This window comes from Tinamus guttatus, unplaced genomic scaffold, assembly GCF_059628265.1.
Source record: "Tinamus guttatus ecotype Peru unplaced genomic scaffold, ASM5962826v1 Tinamus_guttatus_pri_ptg000327l, whole genome shotgun sequence".
Lineage (NCBI taxonomy): Eukaryota > Metazoa > Chordata > Aves > Tinamiformes > Tinamidae > Tinamus > Tinamus guttatus.
In genome coordinates, this window is record NW_028288861.1 from 8,876,662 (window position 1) to 8,894,980 (window position 18,319).

The following is an 18,319-nucleotide window of genomic DNA, read 5'->3' on the forward strand; positions in this document are numbered from 1 at the left end:
GGTAGTATTCAAACAATTTTTAGTGTTGTGGGATTTTCTGTGCACCGTACACAGTCCTGTATAGCTACAACAGCAAATTTTGCTTTTGCATAAATTTTATGTTTTAAATTATATTATTAAAATGCCTTGAGCAAGATATGAGCACTTGATAAATGTTTGTTAAACTTTCTGAAAAGAACAGCTATAGAAATAGCTGGCCTTAATGGTATAGAATCATTAAATCACTTGATCTTCAGAATTTATATGGTTCCAATCTTTGCACCATGTAAAGACCTCACAGTCTTTAAGAGATTTTATCTGACCTGCAGTTCTGCATTCTGCACATCAGATGCAGATGAGAGAAACAGAACAACTTGCCAAAGACTTTCTGCTGTTGTGGACAAAACAGGGATTTAAACCCCAACATCAGTGCTAAATTCTGCATTCCTATTCATTATGGATTGTGTTGGAGGTGATTCTCTGGAATGCTGCCAAGACAGTCTTCTCTGAATTAAACTTCACTTGTTTCTACCTCTGTAATTTGGAGGAATATTTATTCAATCCGGTCCCCATCAAGAAATATTTCTTCTGAATTGGCAGACTGTTAAACTGAAGGAGTTGTCATTAGGCTTCAGACTTAACAGTTGAGCTCACTGGACTGTTTACTAGTGGAGGAAGGCTGTATTACCAAAAGCCAGATGAGGCAGTTTTCATTGCACTTCTATAAGGAAATTATCATTTTGAAGCCACATGTTTTGCATTCCAAACTAAGTTTATGTACTCTGCTGTTGTAGTGAAGATAATGTGCATGGATATTTGAAATGTATGTGCATCATAAGATTATTCTACGTTTCTAAGTATGTTCTAAAATAACTTTCTAATAAAGAAGTAAGGGTTGCTTAATTGCTACAACTAACAATTTTGCGGATGTTTATAAGGTCTGTGTAGCAATAATGGTGGGTCATTTATCATAACGCTGTTTGATCACGACCTTATTTATACAAAGAATTACTTAAAGTAAATACAAAACCAGATCCTTTAAAGTCTCCGAGATAAGTGTTGTGATTAGTTTGTGTTTGGGAGCTCTAAAAGAAGTGGGAGCATAATAGTATGTTAATGAAGAGTTTGAACAAAGTTTACCTAGGAAGCTTTTGATTCACCTTCCCTATGAGAGAAGGCAACAGAGGGAGTTGGAGGGTTTTTGACCTTTCAAGGGAGATGATATTGGAGCAGATTTTAGTTTGTCGTTTTAATTTCCCTGCAGACAAGCAAATGTACACCTGGGACCACCGTGCTCAAGGGATATCAAGAGGAAACGAAAGCCAGCTGCAGCCTCCATTTCCAGCCCAACTTCAGGTAGTCTGAATTTATTCTGTGTGCATAAAGTCATATTCCGGTGTTGTGGTGTGTGTGTGTGTGGTGTTTTTGTTGTTGTTGTTGTTTTTTGTTTCTTTTTTTAAATTAAACTCAACATTCAAGCCTTGAAGAAATGGGGTTAGCAAACTGGAGAATTTATCTTCCAGCATAATACTCTTTACACACAATTTCTGTCTTGATATCGATGTCTTCACTAGTAATTTTTAAGCTTCTAAGAGGGTGGCGAATAATTGGAAGCTAGTCTGTATTACCAGAAGTGCCTTCATTTGAAACTATTTTTTGCACAATATCAGAAATTGCTTACTAAACAAATCTTTGGTAATGCGGTTGTGGTAAGTTTGTACAGTGCTTCACTGTGCAGTGGAAAATTATTTCTTCACAAGGTGTTATTTGCATAATTCTTAAATTATGCACTACCAGGCAGTAAGGAGGTTATCAGTGTAGTCTGTGTTCCTGCCATTCAGGGGAGATCTCTGGGCTGGCAGGTTCTTGTATGGTCCCTGGGTGAAGAGACCTACTCCCATGGAGTCATTTTAGTGTTACGAATGAACAGACTCTTTTCTTTCTTCATTTAGGAATGTAGTAGTTGAAATGCTTTTTTTTTTTTTTTTTTTTTTTAATTAGGGGTTGTATAGGTGACCGACTAGTCATCCAGATCTGAAAAGCTACAGATCTATAGCACAAAAAGGGGTTTGCGAGACCTCGTTCTGGCTTCTCACCCAAGTCTACCTCTGGAAACATTCTGCTTGCCATCAAGTAACCCATGTTCTGCCACTAGCTTATTAACAACTATTGTTGTAATCCAGTAATGGGCAGGTAGATGAGCTGATGGGAAAAGCAGTGATGTGAAAAGAGTGTGGAAGGCCAAAAGACCTGGTGATGAATAGGAAGAGCTTTTCATTAAGCTAGTGGAAGACAGAGTAAAGTAAGAAAGCTGTGCTATCCCTCCAGAGATAGTACAAACCTCCCCCAGATCAGGATTATGGATTGAATGTCACTGTTATTGTGTTTTGTTATTGACTGATTTAGGATGCTCTTTCCTAACTTTTGAGTATCCCATGCTAAGATATTTAAGCTTCTAGAGCAAAAGGGTTAGTCAAGTTGACCATCAGTAGCTTCAGCTTCAAGTTGGCCTCAGCACCAGGGTGCTGGGTTTTCTTGGTATAAACTCTAGTGTCTCATTGTCTCCTATTATGTGTCCTTTTATTTCTTGTTTAGAATGTAATTTCTGTACTGCATTGCTAGTGACTATATTTATGTGCCTGCAAATGTAATAGTATTATTTAATATTATTGTGCTTGTGCTCAACTGCCTAGACAATTGTAAAGTGAACATTTTCTGAAGAAGTGAACCTACCTCTGAAGTGAAACTCAAGAGTCAGAAAGTAGCTCAGGGACCTGAAATTGTTTTAGGAAGGAAGCAGATGAGGGGCGGGGAATAGAATATTTGTAACAAATTAATTTGTAATCAGAGTGTAGTGAGAGGATTCTGGAAGCAAAGCTTGTGGATCAACCTATGGCAAAAGTTCTGCAATATCCTTAATGGTCAGAAATGCTCTCTTTGCCTAGATGCTGCTTTGAAATGTTCCCAGCTGTGTCACACCTACTGGTGGGGTTTGTTACAGTCCTGACTTGCAAAAAGAAAAATCTGTGATTGGTACAAGGAAGCTGTGTGTAAGAAGCTGCCTTCCTACAGCCATCTCTGAATCTGGGTGGAGCTGGAGAGCAACTGGACATGCTGCTTGGAAACTTGCAGAATTTAATACTGTTTCCCTTAAAGCTAATTTGGCAGTAGAATTACAAACTGCTACAGAAATACCTAGGATTACGCTGCAGGACTGTAGAATGAACTGAAGCCTTTCCTGCTCCTTAGCCATTGGTGAGACAGAAGTAGATGCGTGCTAGGGAGAAAATCGATGAGTCCCTGTACTGAGGTTCCCCTGTCCCTGGTGTTCTCACCTTCTGTTTGTAGAGTTTGTTCTCTTCTGCAAAAATTGAGACATGGGGGTGAATCAGAATTGCCGTCGCCTGTGATGGCGTACATGTGTGTGTATAGTGCTGGATTTCTTCTCCTTTAAATAGCTCCTCAGCTGAGTCCAACTGCTCTCGTCTCACTTGTTGACCAGGTCCTGCTTCAGTGATCTCCTTTTTTGCAACCCGAGTGCCCCATGGAGGTGAAGGACACAGCCCGAGCTGGCTCCATCAGTCAGCAGAACAAATGGGCTTGCTCTGCCGAACATCGGGCCATCTCGGATTCCACCTCTTTTATAGAGATGAGTGATGAAGAGGGTTTCGTTCCGCTTTGCCGCTGTATTAATACACATCAGGGGCCAGCTCTCGGCACTAAATCACGCTGCTGCATACATCTGTTATCGGACTCCTCACCAGTGTGATGAACAAGACTGCAGATAGAGGCTTCCTCGTGTCATTCTTTATAGGATTTTCCTAAAAGAATAAATAGCTCAAATCTCTGCCAACACTCTCCCCTGTCATTGTGATGAATTTAGCTTCTTTCTTAAACATGCAGCTACAAATCTTCCCCTGCCGTGCTCCCCCCACCCCCTACTCGCCCTATCCATAGAAAGTTTTGAGCTGAATTTGACTGGAATCATAAGATGCTAACAACAATAATAACAATAATAAAAAAAAAGATGTGAATGGTAGGTTTTAGTTGTAGGAAAGAAGCTTGGAGACATGTTTATTTGGGACCCAAGCAAATTAGGTTTGTTCCATGTCTTCCCAAAACCTTTCATGTTAGTAGTTATGGGGTCTGATAGAATGTTTTGGCAGAAACCCTTGTATGATCATCAAGAAGCATTTGCTACTCTAGCAAAAGTGCCTGGGTTGCTATCGTGTTATAGAATGAAGCTTCTGCAATTAGTCCTAACCTTTGAGGCTAATTGGCCTAAGTACCAAAACTGAGACAATTGTCCTTGGAGCTAGCATTTTGGATGAAACGTCTGGCTGTTGGGAGCAGCAAAAATGGCTGGAAAGTTCAGAGGGGGACACTTGCGCTTTAGGAAGTGGCCGTCATTTTAAGAAATGCATTGAGCATTGCTACTGACACCTTGAGTGAAAGGAGAAGCACTGGCTCTTGTTTTCACAACTAGGTGATTTCGCGATGTGCAGGCCCTAAAGCGTGAAGTTTTCTCCAGGTAAGAAACAAAAATCTGACCGGTGCAAATTGGTAATAGAACGAGGAGATCTTGAACAAGTAAGGCTGGCTCTACTTGGTTAAACCAATTTCGTTCAACTCGGTGACCAGCGGCCTGTGCCTGGGGAAGAGGGATGTGGTGCTACACGTCCCGTGGCTTTCAGTGATCTATGACTTAGGTGCTTCTTAAGGCATAGGTAGTGTCACTGTGTTTAATAGTCTCCATTTCAATGCAGTATGTTTGGAGTAATGTCCCACATGGCATAGTGGAGCTTATCTGACAAATACTAGGTAGAACTATATTTATACCTCTGTAGCTGTTTTCTGGATTGAAAGTGATCTGATTGTCATTAATAATTTTTTTTATGGTCCAGGTATGTAGCACAGCACAAGGTATTCAGGTCTTCCTATTCAGGTACCACATGATGAGTCTGGAGTATAAATCAACATAAATAGATTTTGTGTGTTTTGACATGCATTCATATGTGACTCATGGAAAATAATAGTTTCTAAAAGGTGCCCTTTAGGCAGCCTCTGGAAACTGTCCTCGTGTGAGCATTAGCGACTTGGTGATTTTTTTTTTTTTCCCCTCTGTGTTTCTTATGCATGATGTCATGATCTAGTGGCAAGAAGCCCATTTAGTCCTTTTTATTTTTTATGAGCAAAGATGGAGAATTGAGATGATGTTAGTGAGGATCCCTGTTGTGGTGTTGGTGGTGATTATTAATTAATGGACAGGACTATAGCAGGGACTTAGACTTGCATGTTTTTTTTTTTGTGTTTCATATGACCTTTGGATGGAGAAAATTGGTGGCATAAGGATGAAAAATGCCATTATAAGCCAAGTTGTGGTTGCATGGGAATGACTCCACTGTTTTGGATGCAGGAGCAGGATTATTAGTGTTTCAGCTCCACTGAGCGAGCAACCTAAAATACTGATACCAGCACTATATTTAAACTTCCTAGTAGTAAGACTTCTAGTCAGGGCCCTTTTTTTTTTTTTTTTTTTTTTAGCCTTTTTCCCTCATTCATTGCAGAGCAGTAGAGGCAACTCGCAATTAAAAAAAAAGCTAAACAACTATTTTCTGTTGTGAGAATACAGTGTAAATGTTTTTTTGTTATTGTTGTCTTTTTTTTTTTTTAACCCATTTTTGTCCTGCATGACTCTGCTTATGACTTACTGATGCAGGATAGTGAGGATGGGATGTAAACTATCTTATCTCTAGGTTACTGGCAATCCTTCTGGAAATTTGGTTGGCTGTTGGGTTGAGGTATTGATTTGCAAATTTGCTCTTTCTAATTACAACCTGTCCCATTTTGAAGCAGTGGTTTCCAACCTAGATTAGTAGGTAGCTTCATGTTATAATGTGCTGTTTTATCGCATTGGATATATGTCAATATTCCTGGTACTGTCTGTACTAAATGAAGATGAGAGCTGTATGTTCCTCCAAGTTCTATGACCTGAAATTTGGCAAGCTCCCAGAAGCTCTGAAATGCTCAGAACGAGGGTTAATAGAACCTTGGGTGGGGAGGTCAGGTCTTTGTCTATTAAATAATTACAAATTTATTTATTTTAAGTAAGGGGCTACTAAAGTTCTCGATTCAACAGGAACTATGACTAAGGACTCTAGTGTGTGGACTGGGAATTCAGAATTCTGAATGTGGGAATCACCAGGACAAGAATGCTAAAGCTACCAAGAACCTATATTTCAAATAAATGCATGCATATGTGGTAGTCGTGAAAGTAACTCCATAAATACCGCTTTCCTGCGAGAAGTGAGACATGAGGCCTGTAGCTGACAACTACTGCAGTTCTAAGAGGGGAGTTGCCATGAGGTCACTAATTTTAATTCTTTTCTTTTGCCCTTTCCTACTTTCTTCCTCTCTTCCCCCTTTCCTCCAATTTTTTATTCCAGCAGCATTGTCTGTCCACATGGATGCTGCAGACTCAGACCTACCAGCAACACTATTTCCAAGATCTCAGAGCTCTGAATGGACTGGGAAAACACCAGCAGCTGAAAAAGCCATTGCTGCTTCCTCCACTGACTTTTTCAAAATGCCACTAGAGAAGAGTCCTGGGCACAGCTAAAAGGAAGCATTGCAACTCATAAATGCTTACTGGATTTTGGAAGTGTTGGACTTTATATATCTCCTCCAAATGTCTTGTTTGGCAGTAACAATATCTTCAGTATTGGACGTGATGCGTGGCAGCATCTGGGCTGATCTGCGTGCCCCACATGCCTAAATAATGTTTGTGAATGTGTTTAAAGAAAGGTAATCGGTGGTGTTGGGAAGTCCTTGGCTTTTTAAAACTGTTCTTGCTATTGCTGTGAGTATTTATTAATGCATTCATCTCTTTCCCTGATGCCAGCTCATACATGCTGGGTCATGTACAGAATATTCTGGGTTTTCACATCTTCATCTTGTATCATCCCATGGAGGTGTTGCTTGTTTGCTGTATGTAGTGATTTTTGGGTGAAAGCCCTGCTGTAGCTACAGGGAGGCGAAGCCTTGCCCCCAGTCCATTCTCAGGCCACAGGAATTCTTGGCTGGGAGATGGGGAGGGAAGCAAACAGGTTGAAACATGGAACCTGAATTTGGTATTAGCTGAATGTCATCAGGCCGCTAATGGATTCAGTTCGTGCTGTTTCTGGAGAAGCAGAGGTGATACTCGTCCAGTCGGGAGTCACCACTGGCTCACCAGCAGCATGACCTGCTGTGGCTTTTCCTTCTTCCTCGTTCTGAGTGTCTTTAGTCTTGCTTGTGTATTGCATGTTCCTTCCTGAATTTCCTACCGCATAAGGAGTTGGGAGAACTTGGACATAAATGTGCAGGCTGGGATCATGGAGAGGAACTTGTACCCTTGAATATCCTTAAGAGTATGAGAGAGGACATGCAAAGCTTCTGTTCCTTAGTGAATAACTTCAAAAGTGACTGTCAGTGTATCCCAGGGCACTTGCTCTTGAAGTTGATCCTGCCATCTGAGTTCAGAACCTTCTGGGTGCTGATCAGACCATTTCTGTCTTATGTTCTCCCTCTCTTCAAAAAGTGTTGTCCAGTTGTATCTACTGGAGGTGTCTCCACGACTGATGATTATGTTGCACCCTGCAGCATACCCAGGCAAGTCTCTTCTCTCTGTAGCCTCTCCCCTCGCCCCCCTGTTACTGTTTGTGTTGCAGAATATATGGAAGGTAATTTTACCCCCTCTTCCTGTGTCCCTGATCACACTCGCTGTATTTTTCTTAAATGACTGAGCTTATATTGGGCTGCATTTTTTTTAGAATATATACCTTCATAGCATGTGTCAAGGAGGCAGTGGCTACACTGGTTCTTAAATCATTTAGAAATAGGAGGTATTTGTATGCACAGAGTTCCTCTGCTTTTCTCCCTGCGTGGAGCTTTCAGACAGGATCATTTGAGCATGTGAAATCCACTTGAATGTGGAGGTGCAGTTAGCAATCTCAAGCAGATAACAGATTTTTGCATGTTTTTATGTTTTTAGTGGCTTTGCAATGCTCTGCTTTCACTTACTTATAAATCAAGTAACTGAGAGAGAATTTGATTGTAAGCATATAAGGCATTTTTTTATTTTTAATTCTTTGTTAAAATGTTAAATGACCATAACACACACAAAACAAAAAATGAATTACTCCATCTAAATCATGATTGACAAATACAGTTATATACTGCTGTCCATGTCTGATCCCCTAATACCTACTTATTCTTGGAGAGAAATCCAAATTGGATTTATGTTTCGCAGCCCAAGCAAACTGTCAGATCTGTGTCAGATCATCTGCCCATGTAAATCCCTCTCAAAACTTTTTTTTCCCTCTCCTCTGGGAGGGCATATAGAGAGGGGATTCATTTTAAAACAGGGAAATCCTTTTTACCTTGCTAAAGGAGTGCAGAGGTCAGTTTGGATTATAGGACAAGCTGTAATGGTTTTACAGAGAGGAGAATGTGCCTGCTTTTAATTAGTCATTGAGTTGTTTTATTTTCTACAGCACTTGGCTCAATGATGCTTGTGATGTAGTGCAGGAAGTCTCAGCACTGGAAAGCTGGTAATCTAGAACGTACAGAGAGAAGGTAAACCTGAAGAACAGTACTCGACTGCCTGCTACTCGTGAGCACACTGAGAGGACAGCAAAATTGCACAAAATCGCAGAAGGCTGAGGGTTTGAAGGCACCACTGAAGATCACCTAGTCCAGTCCCCTGCACAAGCACATTGCACAGTGCAGCATTCAGGCAGGTTTTGAATATCTCTAGAGAAGGAGACTCCGCAACCTCTCTGGGCAGCCTGTTCCAGGGCTCTGTCACACTTACCGTAAATAAGTTCCTCCTCATGTGGAGATGGAACTTCATATGTTTCAGGCTGTGGCTGTTGCCTCTTGTCCTTTCACTGGCCACCGCAGAAAACAGTCCAGTCCCATCCTCTTGAAACCCTTAGGATATTGTATACGCTAATAAGATCCCCTCTCAGCCATCTCTTCTTTAGGCTAAACAGGCCCAGCTCTCTCAGCCTCTCCTCGTATAAGGGATGCTATAGTCCCCTGATCATCTTTGTAGCCCTACTCAGGACTCTGTCCTTTAGATCCCTGTCTCTCTTTTTGAGGAGCCCAGAACTGGACACTACTCCAGATGTGACTTCACCAGGGCTAATCAGAGGGGCAGGATCACCTTCCCCAGCTTGCTGGCAGCACTCTTCCTAAAGCAGCCTAGGATTCAGGGCCTTTTGGCCACAAGGGCACACTGCTGGCTTGTGGTCACTCTCTAGTCCACAGGATTCCCAGGTCCTTCTCTGCAGAGTTGCCCTCTAGGAGGTCAGCCCTTGGTGCATGGGGTCATTCCTCCCTAGGTGCAGGGCCCTGTACTTTTCTTTGCTGAACACAGGCTCATTCTCTTGATGACCTGCTGATATATTTTAGGTTTGGAATCCTTATAATGAACTTCTAGGCTCTTCACTGACAGATAATATTCTCCAAGCCTTGGTTAGGTTTAAATCCATTCATCAGGCTCATTCAGATTGCTAAGCAGTTCTTAGACTTCCATAAGAAAGGTGTTTGGGCTATTAAAGTATCAGTAGCCTTCATGTCATTCTTGGGAAGGGGGTCACCAGACTTCACATAATTTATCTTTCCCTGCCCTTAGAGAAAATTTATCAGATTTTCCTATTGAGGTCAGTAGAAGTGTTCATCTGATTAAGTCCTTACTTAACTTGTAAGCCCTTAGGAGGTCTTCCCTATTTTTAAAGGTTGAACATACCTGTGGCACTGCTGAGGGGTAACTATAGCAGACCTTGTCTTTTTAAGTAAGTCACGCTTCCTGCCACGGAAACTTTCTGGAAGTGCCAAGAGACTCGATTTTTTTTCTCAGCTGCCCTATCTTTCATATTTCTAGTTTAAAATCCATTTACAGGTCAGCCAGGCCCTGGATCAAATTTGATTCTCCTGAGTGTCTGACAAGCTAAATGAGTCTCATGTCATGTCCTATCTTGTTATTCCAGGGGCATTTATCTAAATTCCTCTTTATACTTCAGCAGGTTGATTTGGATTTAAATATTCTGTAGCATTCTTGTGAACTGGATTCATTGTTTTGTTTCTTTTCATCTAAGGAAGGTTCTCTTTCTTAGCCTTAGCTATGCAGCTGGTTTAACATTTCCATTTCATGACCTGCTCTCATTGAGATGAGTGGTACTTATATAATGCAATAAAGAGGAAGAGATGAAGGAAATCTGGAAATAAATACCAGTAAAATAAATAAGATATACCTTTTTCCTGATAAATACTGCTTTGAGGGCTGCAGGGGAAGGCCTAAATCAGAGAATTGTAGTTAAGTTCCTTTATGAGAACCACTAGGATGGAATCAATTGTACCAGAGTATTTATTTATTTTTTTATCAGCAGTGTGACCTCCAGCTGGGAATAATGTAGGTCATTTTTTTTTTTTTGCATGTATATTCACCTATATGAATCATCTTCGTAGAATATTAACTGCATGCATGCTGGAATTCCTGCCAGCAACTTTTTGGTGGAAAATGGACTCTGTAATAGACGCAATGCTTTCAGTTGGTCTTTAAATAAAGTGGTAGCATGGAGATAAGAGGAAATTCAGTGTAACCACTGAAAGCAGACACAACCATTGGAGGGAACAAATTCCGTGCACCTTGCAACTGTTCTTGCACTGGAAGGAGAGGGGGGCTATAGCTTGATACAATAGCCCAAATATGATCTCAAGATTATTGAATAGAAGGAGTTAATAGCTTCCCTTGACTTGCTGACTCTGTTTCCACTGAAGTAGTTCAGTATGTAGTTATTGCAGCAAAGCAGTGCCCAGTTCATTCTTAACGCTGCTTCTTGGGTCCTAGCACCGCCCTTCCCCCTTTCCCCCCACCTTTTTTTGGACAGGTTTATTTCTTATTGGCTTGGTCTCAGCCTACAAGATTAGTCTGTTCCAGGTGCAAGAATCTGCATCTATCTTTGTTGAACTTCGTGAGGTTTCTGTCTGTTCGTTCTTCCAACCTGTCAAGGTGCCCTCCAAATGGTTCTGCTGCTCTCCAGCATATCAGCTGCTCTCTGCAATACGCCATCATTCATAACCTTTATAGTCTGTCCCTTTGTGCAGGTCATTAATGTAGATGTTAAACAGTATTGATTCAGTGTTGACCTGTGAGGCATGCCTCCCAAAACTGGCCACCGACTAGATTTCAAACTCTTGCTCGCTGTGCTTTGAACCTGACAGATCTTACAGTTCCTCCATCCAATCCCTAACTTCCCAATTTGACTACAAGGCTGCTGTGAGAGACTGTCAGAAACTGTTCTGAAATCAAGGTAAACACCACCCCCACTGCCTTCCATTCATCTACAGAGCCTGTCATCTCATTGTGCAAGGCAGGCAGGTTCACAGGTATGATTTTCTGTTGATAACTCTGTGCTAGCTGTTCCCAATCACCTTCTTGTCCTTCAGGTTTTTGGAAATGGTTTCCAGGAGAACTTGATCTACGATCAAGAGATATTGAGGTAGGGCTGACTAGTCTTTCATACCCCACATTCTCTTCCTTTTGAGAAGATTATATGACTTTTTCCCCCGAATTATTGGGAGACCTCCTGTAATTGCCATGACTTCTCAAAGATGATATAATGACATCCTTTTGCAAAGAGGGCTTCATTTATATGCAGGGAAAAGGTGGGCATCCAGTGGAAGAAAAAAGATGAGCATGTTTAGTTCTTTGCACATTTCCATTAGTTGCTATGAGCTCTAATGAAGCTAAAGGTCCAATTTGATAGGGACTGGAAAGGCTCAAATAAAAAGAGCAGTTTCTGGCCTGAAGGATTTATGATCTTAAGATAAGGTGCAATAAAGAGTGAAGAAAGCAGGAAAATAGTAGTTTGAGAGGAACTCGTGAGAAGCTGGGACTAATGCTACTGAATGATAGATTGACTTCATGATTGTGGTATGTAGAAGTGTATCTTGCCAGCATTCTTGAATAGTGACATTGTGATGATTAGTGCTGTCCTTCAAACTGTAGAAGCTTATGCTGTTCCTTTCTAGGCATTGCAGACAGCTCATTTGAGGTGAAAAGGGAAATTGGTGGCATGGCAGCAAAAAAAAAGCATAACCGTGCCTTTATATTTTGACCCTCTTCCCACTGAAGAATGAAGATGCTACAAGAATATATACATATATATGTGCATGACAACCAAAATGGCATTGCATGGAAAAATTTTTGATGTCTTGAGGAACAAATTCCCTATCAAGAGAACATTTCAGTGATGCAATAATGCAGGTTGCTGCCAGTAATTTATTTAGAAAATACACTGCAATAGGCAAAATATATTACAGGAGACTATCAAAGGCAGAGGACACATTCCTTGTATTTTCAGTGTGCAACTGCATTACTGTGTATGTCCTTTTCATTCTAGACTCGTTTGTCTGTACTGTAAAGTGTGGAAAATGCTTTACAGTGATGCTTCCTAGGGAATAAAACGTAAGAGGGCACTAGATAATTCTGTCTTGCCTCTAGTGTAGTATAGGCCATTAACTTTTACCCAACACAGGATAGAACTCAGCATAGAGAGAGAACAGAGCGTCTTAATTACACGAAAGCGTCTTGTTCTTGAAGATGCTACTACATTGGGCTATAGGCAAGATCAGAGAGACTAAACAGTCACCAGTGCCTGGATACCCCTGCGTGGCTGGTGCACAGACTCATGTTGCAGAGTCAGAGGCAAGCCCCAACCTCCTCCTCAACGTGACCATAAATAAAGGTCCTTCCCAGCTGCAAGGCCTTGGTGGTGGTGTGGCTCCAGCCAGTTCGGAAAGGGCTGCAAGCTGGCGTATGAGAAAATATGGGTCGTGGTGGAAAGTAGAGACTTGGACAGCTTGTTATAACAAAGAACAAAAATACATATGTAATAGTCAGAAAAAGGTATTGACCACTACAAGTGTGACCCAGACTATTCTGTGTCTTAAAGCAGAACTGCCAGTATTATGAGGATGAACAGGATTTTACAAAGCTATCCTGTTTTCCCTGTAACCTCTGAAGGAATGGGATGAACAACATAAGAAAACTATAATGGGCCAGACCAAAGGTCCCTCTGGGCCTGACCAAAGATTCCTCTAGCTCTGTATTCTGTCTGACAGAGACCAGCACTGGATGCCTAGGGAGTATTGTAGGAAAAAGGTAGCTGTATGGTGATACTTCTGTATTACAATTCTTAACCCCAGTGTCCTTTGACTCAAAAAGATTTATAAATTAATTCTTTAAGGCTGGAGGGAACTTTTGTAAACATTTTAGCTGTAATATTTGTCCTGTAACTGGTTTTAATCATATTTCTGAAAGGAGATCTAATGCGACTTTTAAAAACTTCCAGCAAGAATTAGCTCGTCTTCCTTGGTAGGAAGACCTTCCTTTTTTTTTTTTTTCTTTTTTTTTTTAAAAAAAAGATTACCCTCTTTCTAATAAAGATATATCTGTCCTCAGAATAGATTTTGCCTAAAATCACCATGCAGCTGTTCCTTGCTATGCTTTTTTTTCCCCAGCAATGTTGAAAAGTTCTATTCTTCCTTTACAATTAGTTTTTTTTTTCCTGTATAACTACCTATACAAAGTCAGCAAGTTCTGTGTAATCCAGTAACCTATATAAGCCATGTTGCATAAGCTTCACATTATACAGCTTGTCACTTAACTGTTAGTTATGTTTACTACGTGGAAGTCCCCAGTATCCCACATCCATCTGCACTTACAGTATTTACAGAAGCAAGAACAATTCCCTACTGCTGCTTGATCTTCACATAAACACTGTTAGCCTGCTACCCTAACAATGCTAAAAGTGCTGTAAATGTTGTGTTCAGAGAGTTAATTCAGAATCTAAAGTTCCTATCACTACTTTTTCAATGCCCCGACTCCTAAAATGCAAGTATAATCTTCATTCTTTATCCCCAAATGTTTCCTTTAGCTGTGTTACAGCCCAGTTTTGTACTGCCAGTTTTTACAAACTCTGAAGATCATTTCAGAGTTCAATCTCTTTAGTTTTGTCAGGAGAGAACTAGTGATAGCTTGATTGCATGGTAGCAAGTCCTTTATGGGAGTGGAGATACTAGGTAATAAAGGGGGTCTCAGCTAGATCAGATGACCATAGAAAGGATCTGGAAGCTAAAGTCAAGTAAATTCAAGCTAGAAATAGGCCATGTGTTTTTAACAGTGAGGACTGGTTAACTGTTGGAATAAAATATTGTGGGAAGTAGCAACTTCTGTGCATCCTCAGGCTTTGATTTGAAAGCATGAATGGCTTTCAGGAAGAAGTGTTATAGTCGGATATGAACCACTGAAATAGTCATCTATAAGGTACTGAATGGTCAGTATTACAGTGAAGGACAGTCTACATGAAACAATAGTCATTTTAGGTTTAGAACAGCAGAGGGAAAAATGGACTACTTTTCCATTGTGTTAAGGAGTAGCTCTTTTGAAACATGGAAATGTGTTGGCAAATGCAGGAAAGAACCATGATGGATGGTGGAAGTTCAGTGGTGTTACCAAAAGGTCTGTTATGAAATCTTCATGAGAAGATGAAGCAAGAAAGAATTTATCTGTGAAAACTGGTTTTAAGCAGCACTTCAGCATGGTTGTTTAGTTCTTTTGAAAGATATTTGATGGTGCAATCTTGAGAGAAACCACGGTCGCTCACTTGAAGGTCCTCCTTGCCGAGGAGTCCCCCCTCCCTTCTTACTATGCTGCCTGTTGGCCTCCACATGTACGTGAGTGTCATCATGTATATGCTCAGCCTGAGCAGCTGTCTTGGTTCCTGCACTCAGGATCCGTGCGCTCATTACCTGGAGAGGACTCTTGCCAGAAAAGGTATATAACATCTGTCTCGTGCTTGCCAAGGTGGCTGTTCCTGCTGCTCCCTCATGACATAAAAGCCTCCCTGCAGGAATGCCCCCATGTGGGCTATAGGCTCTGCTGTGACCTTAAAGGAGCAGATGGTAGGTTCCTTCTTCTGGAAGAGCACTACTGCACTCACCTAAGAGATGTTGTGGCTGCAGAGTGCTCCTCCCTGGCAGTATGTTCTCTAGTATTAGAGTGTGGTGACCTTGGAGAGTTCAGCTTTAAAATGCATCAAATTGTACTGCTTTGTTTCAAAATAAATGTAAAATTTCAGAGATGAAACAGTGCGATATTTAAGCCATTGCTTCAAATCTCCAGCTGTGTGCATTGACATCTAGTGCTAGTGTTTGCTTTTGTTGCCTAGAAAGGTGTGTGAGCCCTCACTGCTGCCAAGAGTGCTGTGAACTGAGACTGATCTGGCCTAACCAGGTCTCCTGGGCACCACTGAAGGCTTGAAATTTTCTCAAGTTTGGTAATGTCAGTCAGTTACCCAAAGCAACCATTGATTTCTTTCTAGGTTTTCCTTCTGTCCCAGGCACCTTATCTAGAGATAGCACATGAACAGGTCTACTTTTCAAAAAATTTCAAGAGCCACACTGTATATATCACAAATATTTTATGTGATCCTAAGAGTTAATTGTTTAACAGGGCTTGGGTTCTGGATTCTTAGGACTGGATTTTGGGGTAACCTGTAAATAATTAAGATTCTTGCTTGTATTCCTTTGTCTTAAAAATGACATGTGTTCTCTGAATGAGGCTCTTGTAAAATCTTTGTTCTGAATATAGAAACTGGAAATAAAAACAATATATGAAATGTTTTATGTGGTGTAAAGCAAACTGAACATAATGAAAGAGGGGAAGATTATGACATTGAAGTGGATTTGCAGCATTGGAACATCCATAATGCATATGCTGCCTTGGTTTAATTCTTCAAATTAAATTATAATCCAAAAGACTATAGGAGGTTACTAGGCTTTTCTTCCTTTCAATGCGAACTCCAGAATGAAGGGTTTGAGATGGTTTATCTTGTCTATTCTGTGTCTTTGCAGTGACCTTGTTTGTTTCCCAGTTTGTCATAACTTTATATCTTGACTGTTGTGATGCTCCCTGTTTGGAATTTGAAATAATTCCAGAGTTTCCCAAGTTACCTTTCACTTTAGAGTGACCTTTCATCCAAGTCACCACTTTGGATCTGCCCCGTTTCAAAAGGGACTTCATTTAAGCAAGCAGGTCAGTCTTAGTTGACATTTTAATGGTTATCTACTCATTTTGCCAGCACTAACAACTTAACATCCCTGTAAGACTGATTGGTAGTATTTTAACCATGGAGACAGTGGCTTCAAAGATCAAATGGACAGTAGACTTGGAATTTTCTCTTGTGTTTAATCTGTGTCTCAATAGTAATGTAAAAGGAGAAAAATGGAGCTCCCTCTGCATTAAATATCCGCAGAACTGTGCAAACTTAGACTCCAAATTGACCCAGTGCTTAGAGATCAAGACCTTTGAAATTGCTTCAAATCCTCAGTATTATGTTCCTTCCCACCCCTAATTTTTAATAGTGGTCATTTTTTTTTCCTCCTTCATCTGTTCGCTGTATCTCTGAGAAGTGGGAAGTGTTCCTTGTGAAATGTGCTACTTTTCATTGGGAGCAAGGAAGAAAGAGCTCTTAATGATAGATTCTCTTATGGACATAGACCAGACTATGGCTAACAGTCAAAAAATTGCTGTTAGACATCTACAAATCATTATAAGCTTCCATCTACCTGCGTTGGATTCTGAATAATGAAGTGTTTCATTTGACAGCAGAAGGCATCCCTTAAAAAAGCCGAAAGACTCTTGTTCTCGTATCCCTAGCTTTATATGACTGATTATGTTTTCAGTTCAGTTTGAATAGTTGGTGTCAAATCCAGTAATAGGGCAGGTTATAGGGGCCTACTCAAATGGTGGCATAACTCTGATGTTTTTCAGACCATGCTTGCTTTCAGCTCAGAGGATCAGCTGAAGCTGCAAATGAATACAAGTGGACTTGCTGCTTACTAAAGGAGGAATTCACGCATCTAAGTATGTGGCATTTCAAATCCCGTGGTGCAAGATTGCTCCTGAAGTCAAGCCATTTTCCAGTAAGGGCAGATATAGATAATATTTTCCCAAGTGAAAAGTAGTACAACATTTCAAAATGTTAAATGATATCCTTCTCTTTCACCCCTAGTGAGGAGCAACAGGGAGATATCTAAGGATGAGAACAAGAGCAGAGCTTTGTAAGGAGCTGCTACCATCAGGAAGATGTATTTTTGCATGTATTTTTGCAAAACATGTATTTAAAATTGCATCATATTAATGGAAAAGCTCTGGTCTGAGGAATCTTATCTTGAGATGTGTCACAGCTTCTCCCTCCCAGCCTATCTGCTTCAGCAGCAATGATGAACTGAAGCAGTGGTTCTGCTAAATGGATGAGGGCACTGACGCCAATGCTTTTCTAGTAGTTTTGACATCAGCTACCTGAAGATTTCACCAGCATTGCCCTAGGACTTTTCCTCATCCTGCTTCACCACATACTCTACAAGTGTTTGGAGCCATCCCACCCTCTTGAGGAGAGGCCTTCTGACAAAGCCAGGAGCAAAGTGCTTCTAGTGCCTCGTTCTGTGTGGTGAGCAGAAGAAGTGTGGTGATTTCTTTCCTGGCTGTGCAGGTTGTTGCAAAAGGAGCCTATGGAAACGATAGCAGCAAGGTGAGCTTTCCTGAGCCCCTTCTCCCTTGCTGGTCCTTTCAGGTACTGTGAAGATGGTGGGGAACAGAAGTGTGGAGCGCAGGAGCTGAAGCCTGTGGGGGCAGGCAGGGGCTGCACGGGGCTGCCAGTGCTCTGCACTTGGACAGTGGAGGGGCTCGGAGTGCGAGAGTCCCTCACCCCTCAGAGCAGCGCCAGTCACTGTCATGAGACAGGTGACGTTTTCCAACCATTCTAACCACGTAAGTACAGTTGCACAACCCCAAGCCACAGGTTTTCTGGCCTCCATTTATTTAGATGCTCAAGCCAAGTACCTTAAAATAATAATTAAAAGTGCGCAAAGTTAGTGCTGTCCTGATACAAAAGGCTGCAACTCAGGTAGCCAATGTTAGGGAGTGGGTATTTTGTTTGTTTTTACATCATTTAGTCTGGCTTCAGGCTTTATTTACTGCACAGCATCCAAACTGTATTCTGAAGAAGGAAGAAGTAATTTCCTTGTTAGTGTCTTCAGAGTCTCTCCTGCTGTGATATCTTAGAAAGTTAATGAATGTATTTATGCACTGAAAATTTAAATGTTATTGTGACCCGTATTTTATAGATGGGGAATTTAAGTCAGAATGATTAAAGCAAAAATTAGGAATTGTGTCGGAATTTGGGGCCCGAAGAGGAGGAACCCAGGGACTGGCAATTTGAAGTGGCTG

At 41.1% G+C, this 18,319-nt stretch overlaps 1 protein-coding gene across 3 annotated transcripts in view; it reads left to right on the forward strand.

Annotated features, from left to right (window-relative positions):
• Window positions 1–6,640, forward strand: part of GPATCH2L (G-patch domain containing 2 like) — a 29,681-nt gene extending 23,041 nt beyond the window's left edge. For 2 of the 3 annotated variants that reach the window (XM_088529303.1, XM_010225023.2), the window contains 2 exons: window positions 1,244–1,335; window positions 6,426–6,640. In XM_088529303.1, the coding sequence (XP_088385429.1) occupies window positions 1,244–1,335; window positions 6,426–6,501 (168 nt within the window). In that variant the 3' untranslated portion in view covers window positions 6,502–6,640. Of the gene's footprint in view, window positions 1–1,243; window positions 1,336–3,626; window positions 3,892–6,425 lie in introns of those variants that run through there. The other variant, XM_088529305.1, reaches the window with a different exon arrangement.
• The last annotated feature ends 11,679 nt before the right edge of the window (window positions 6,641–18,319 follow it).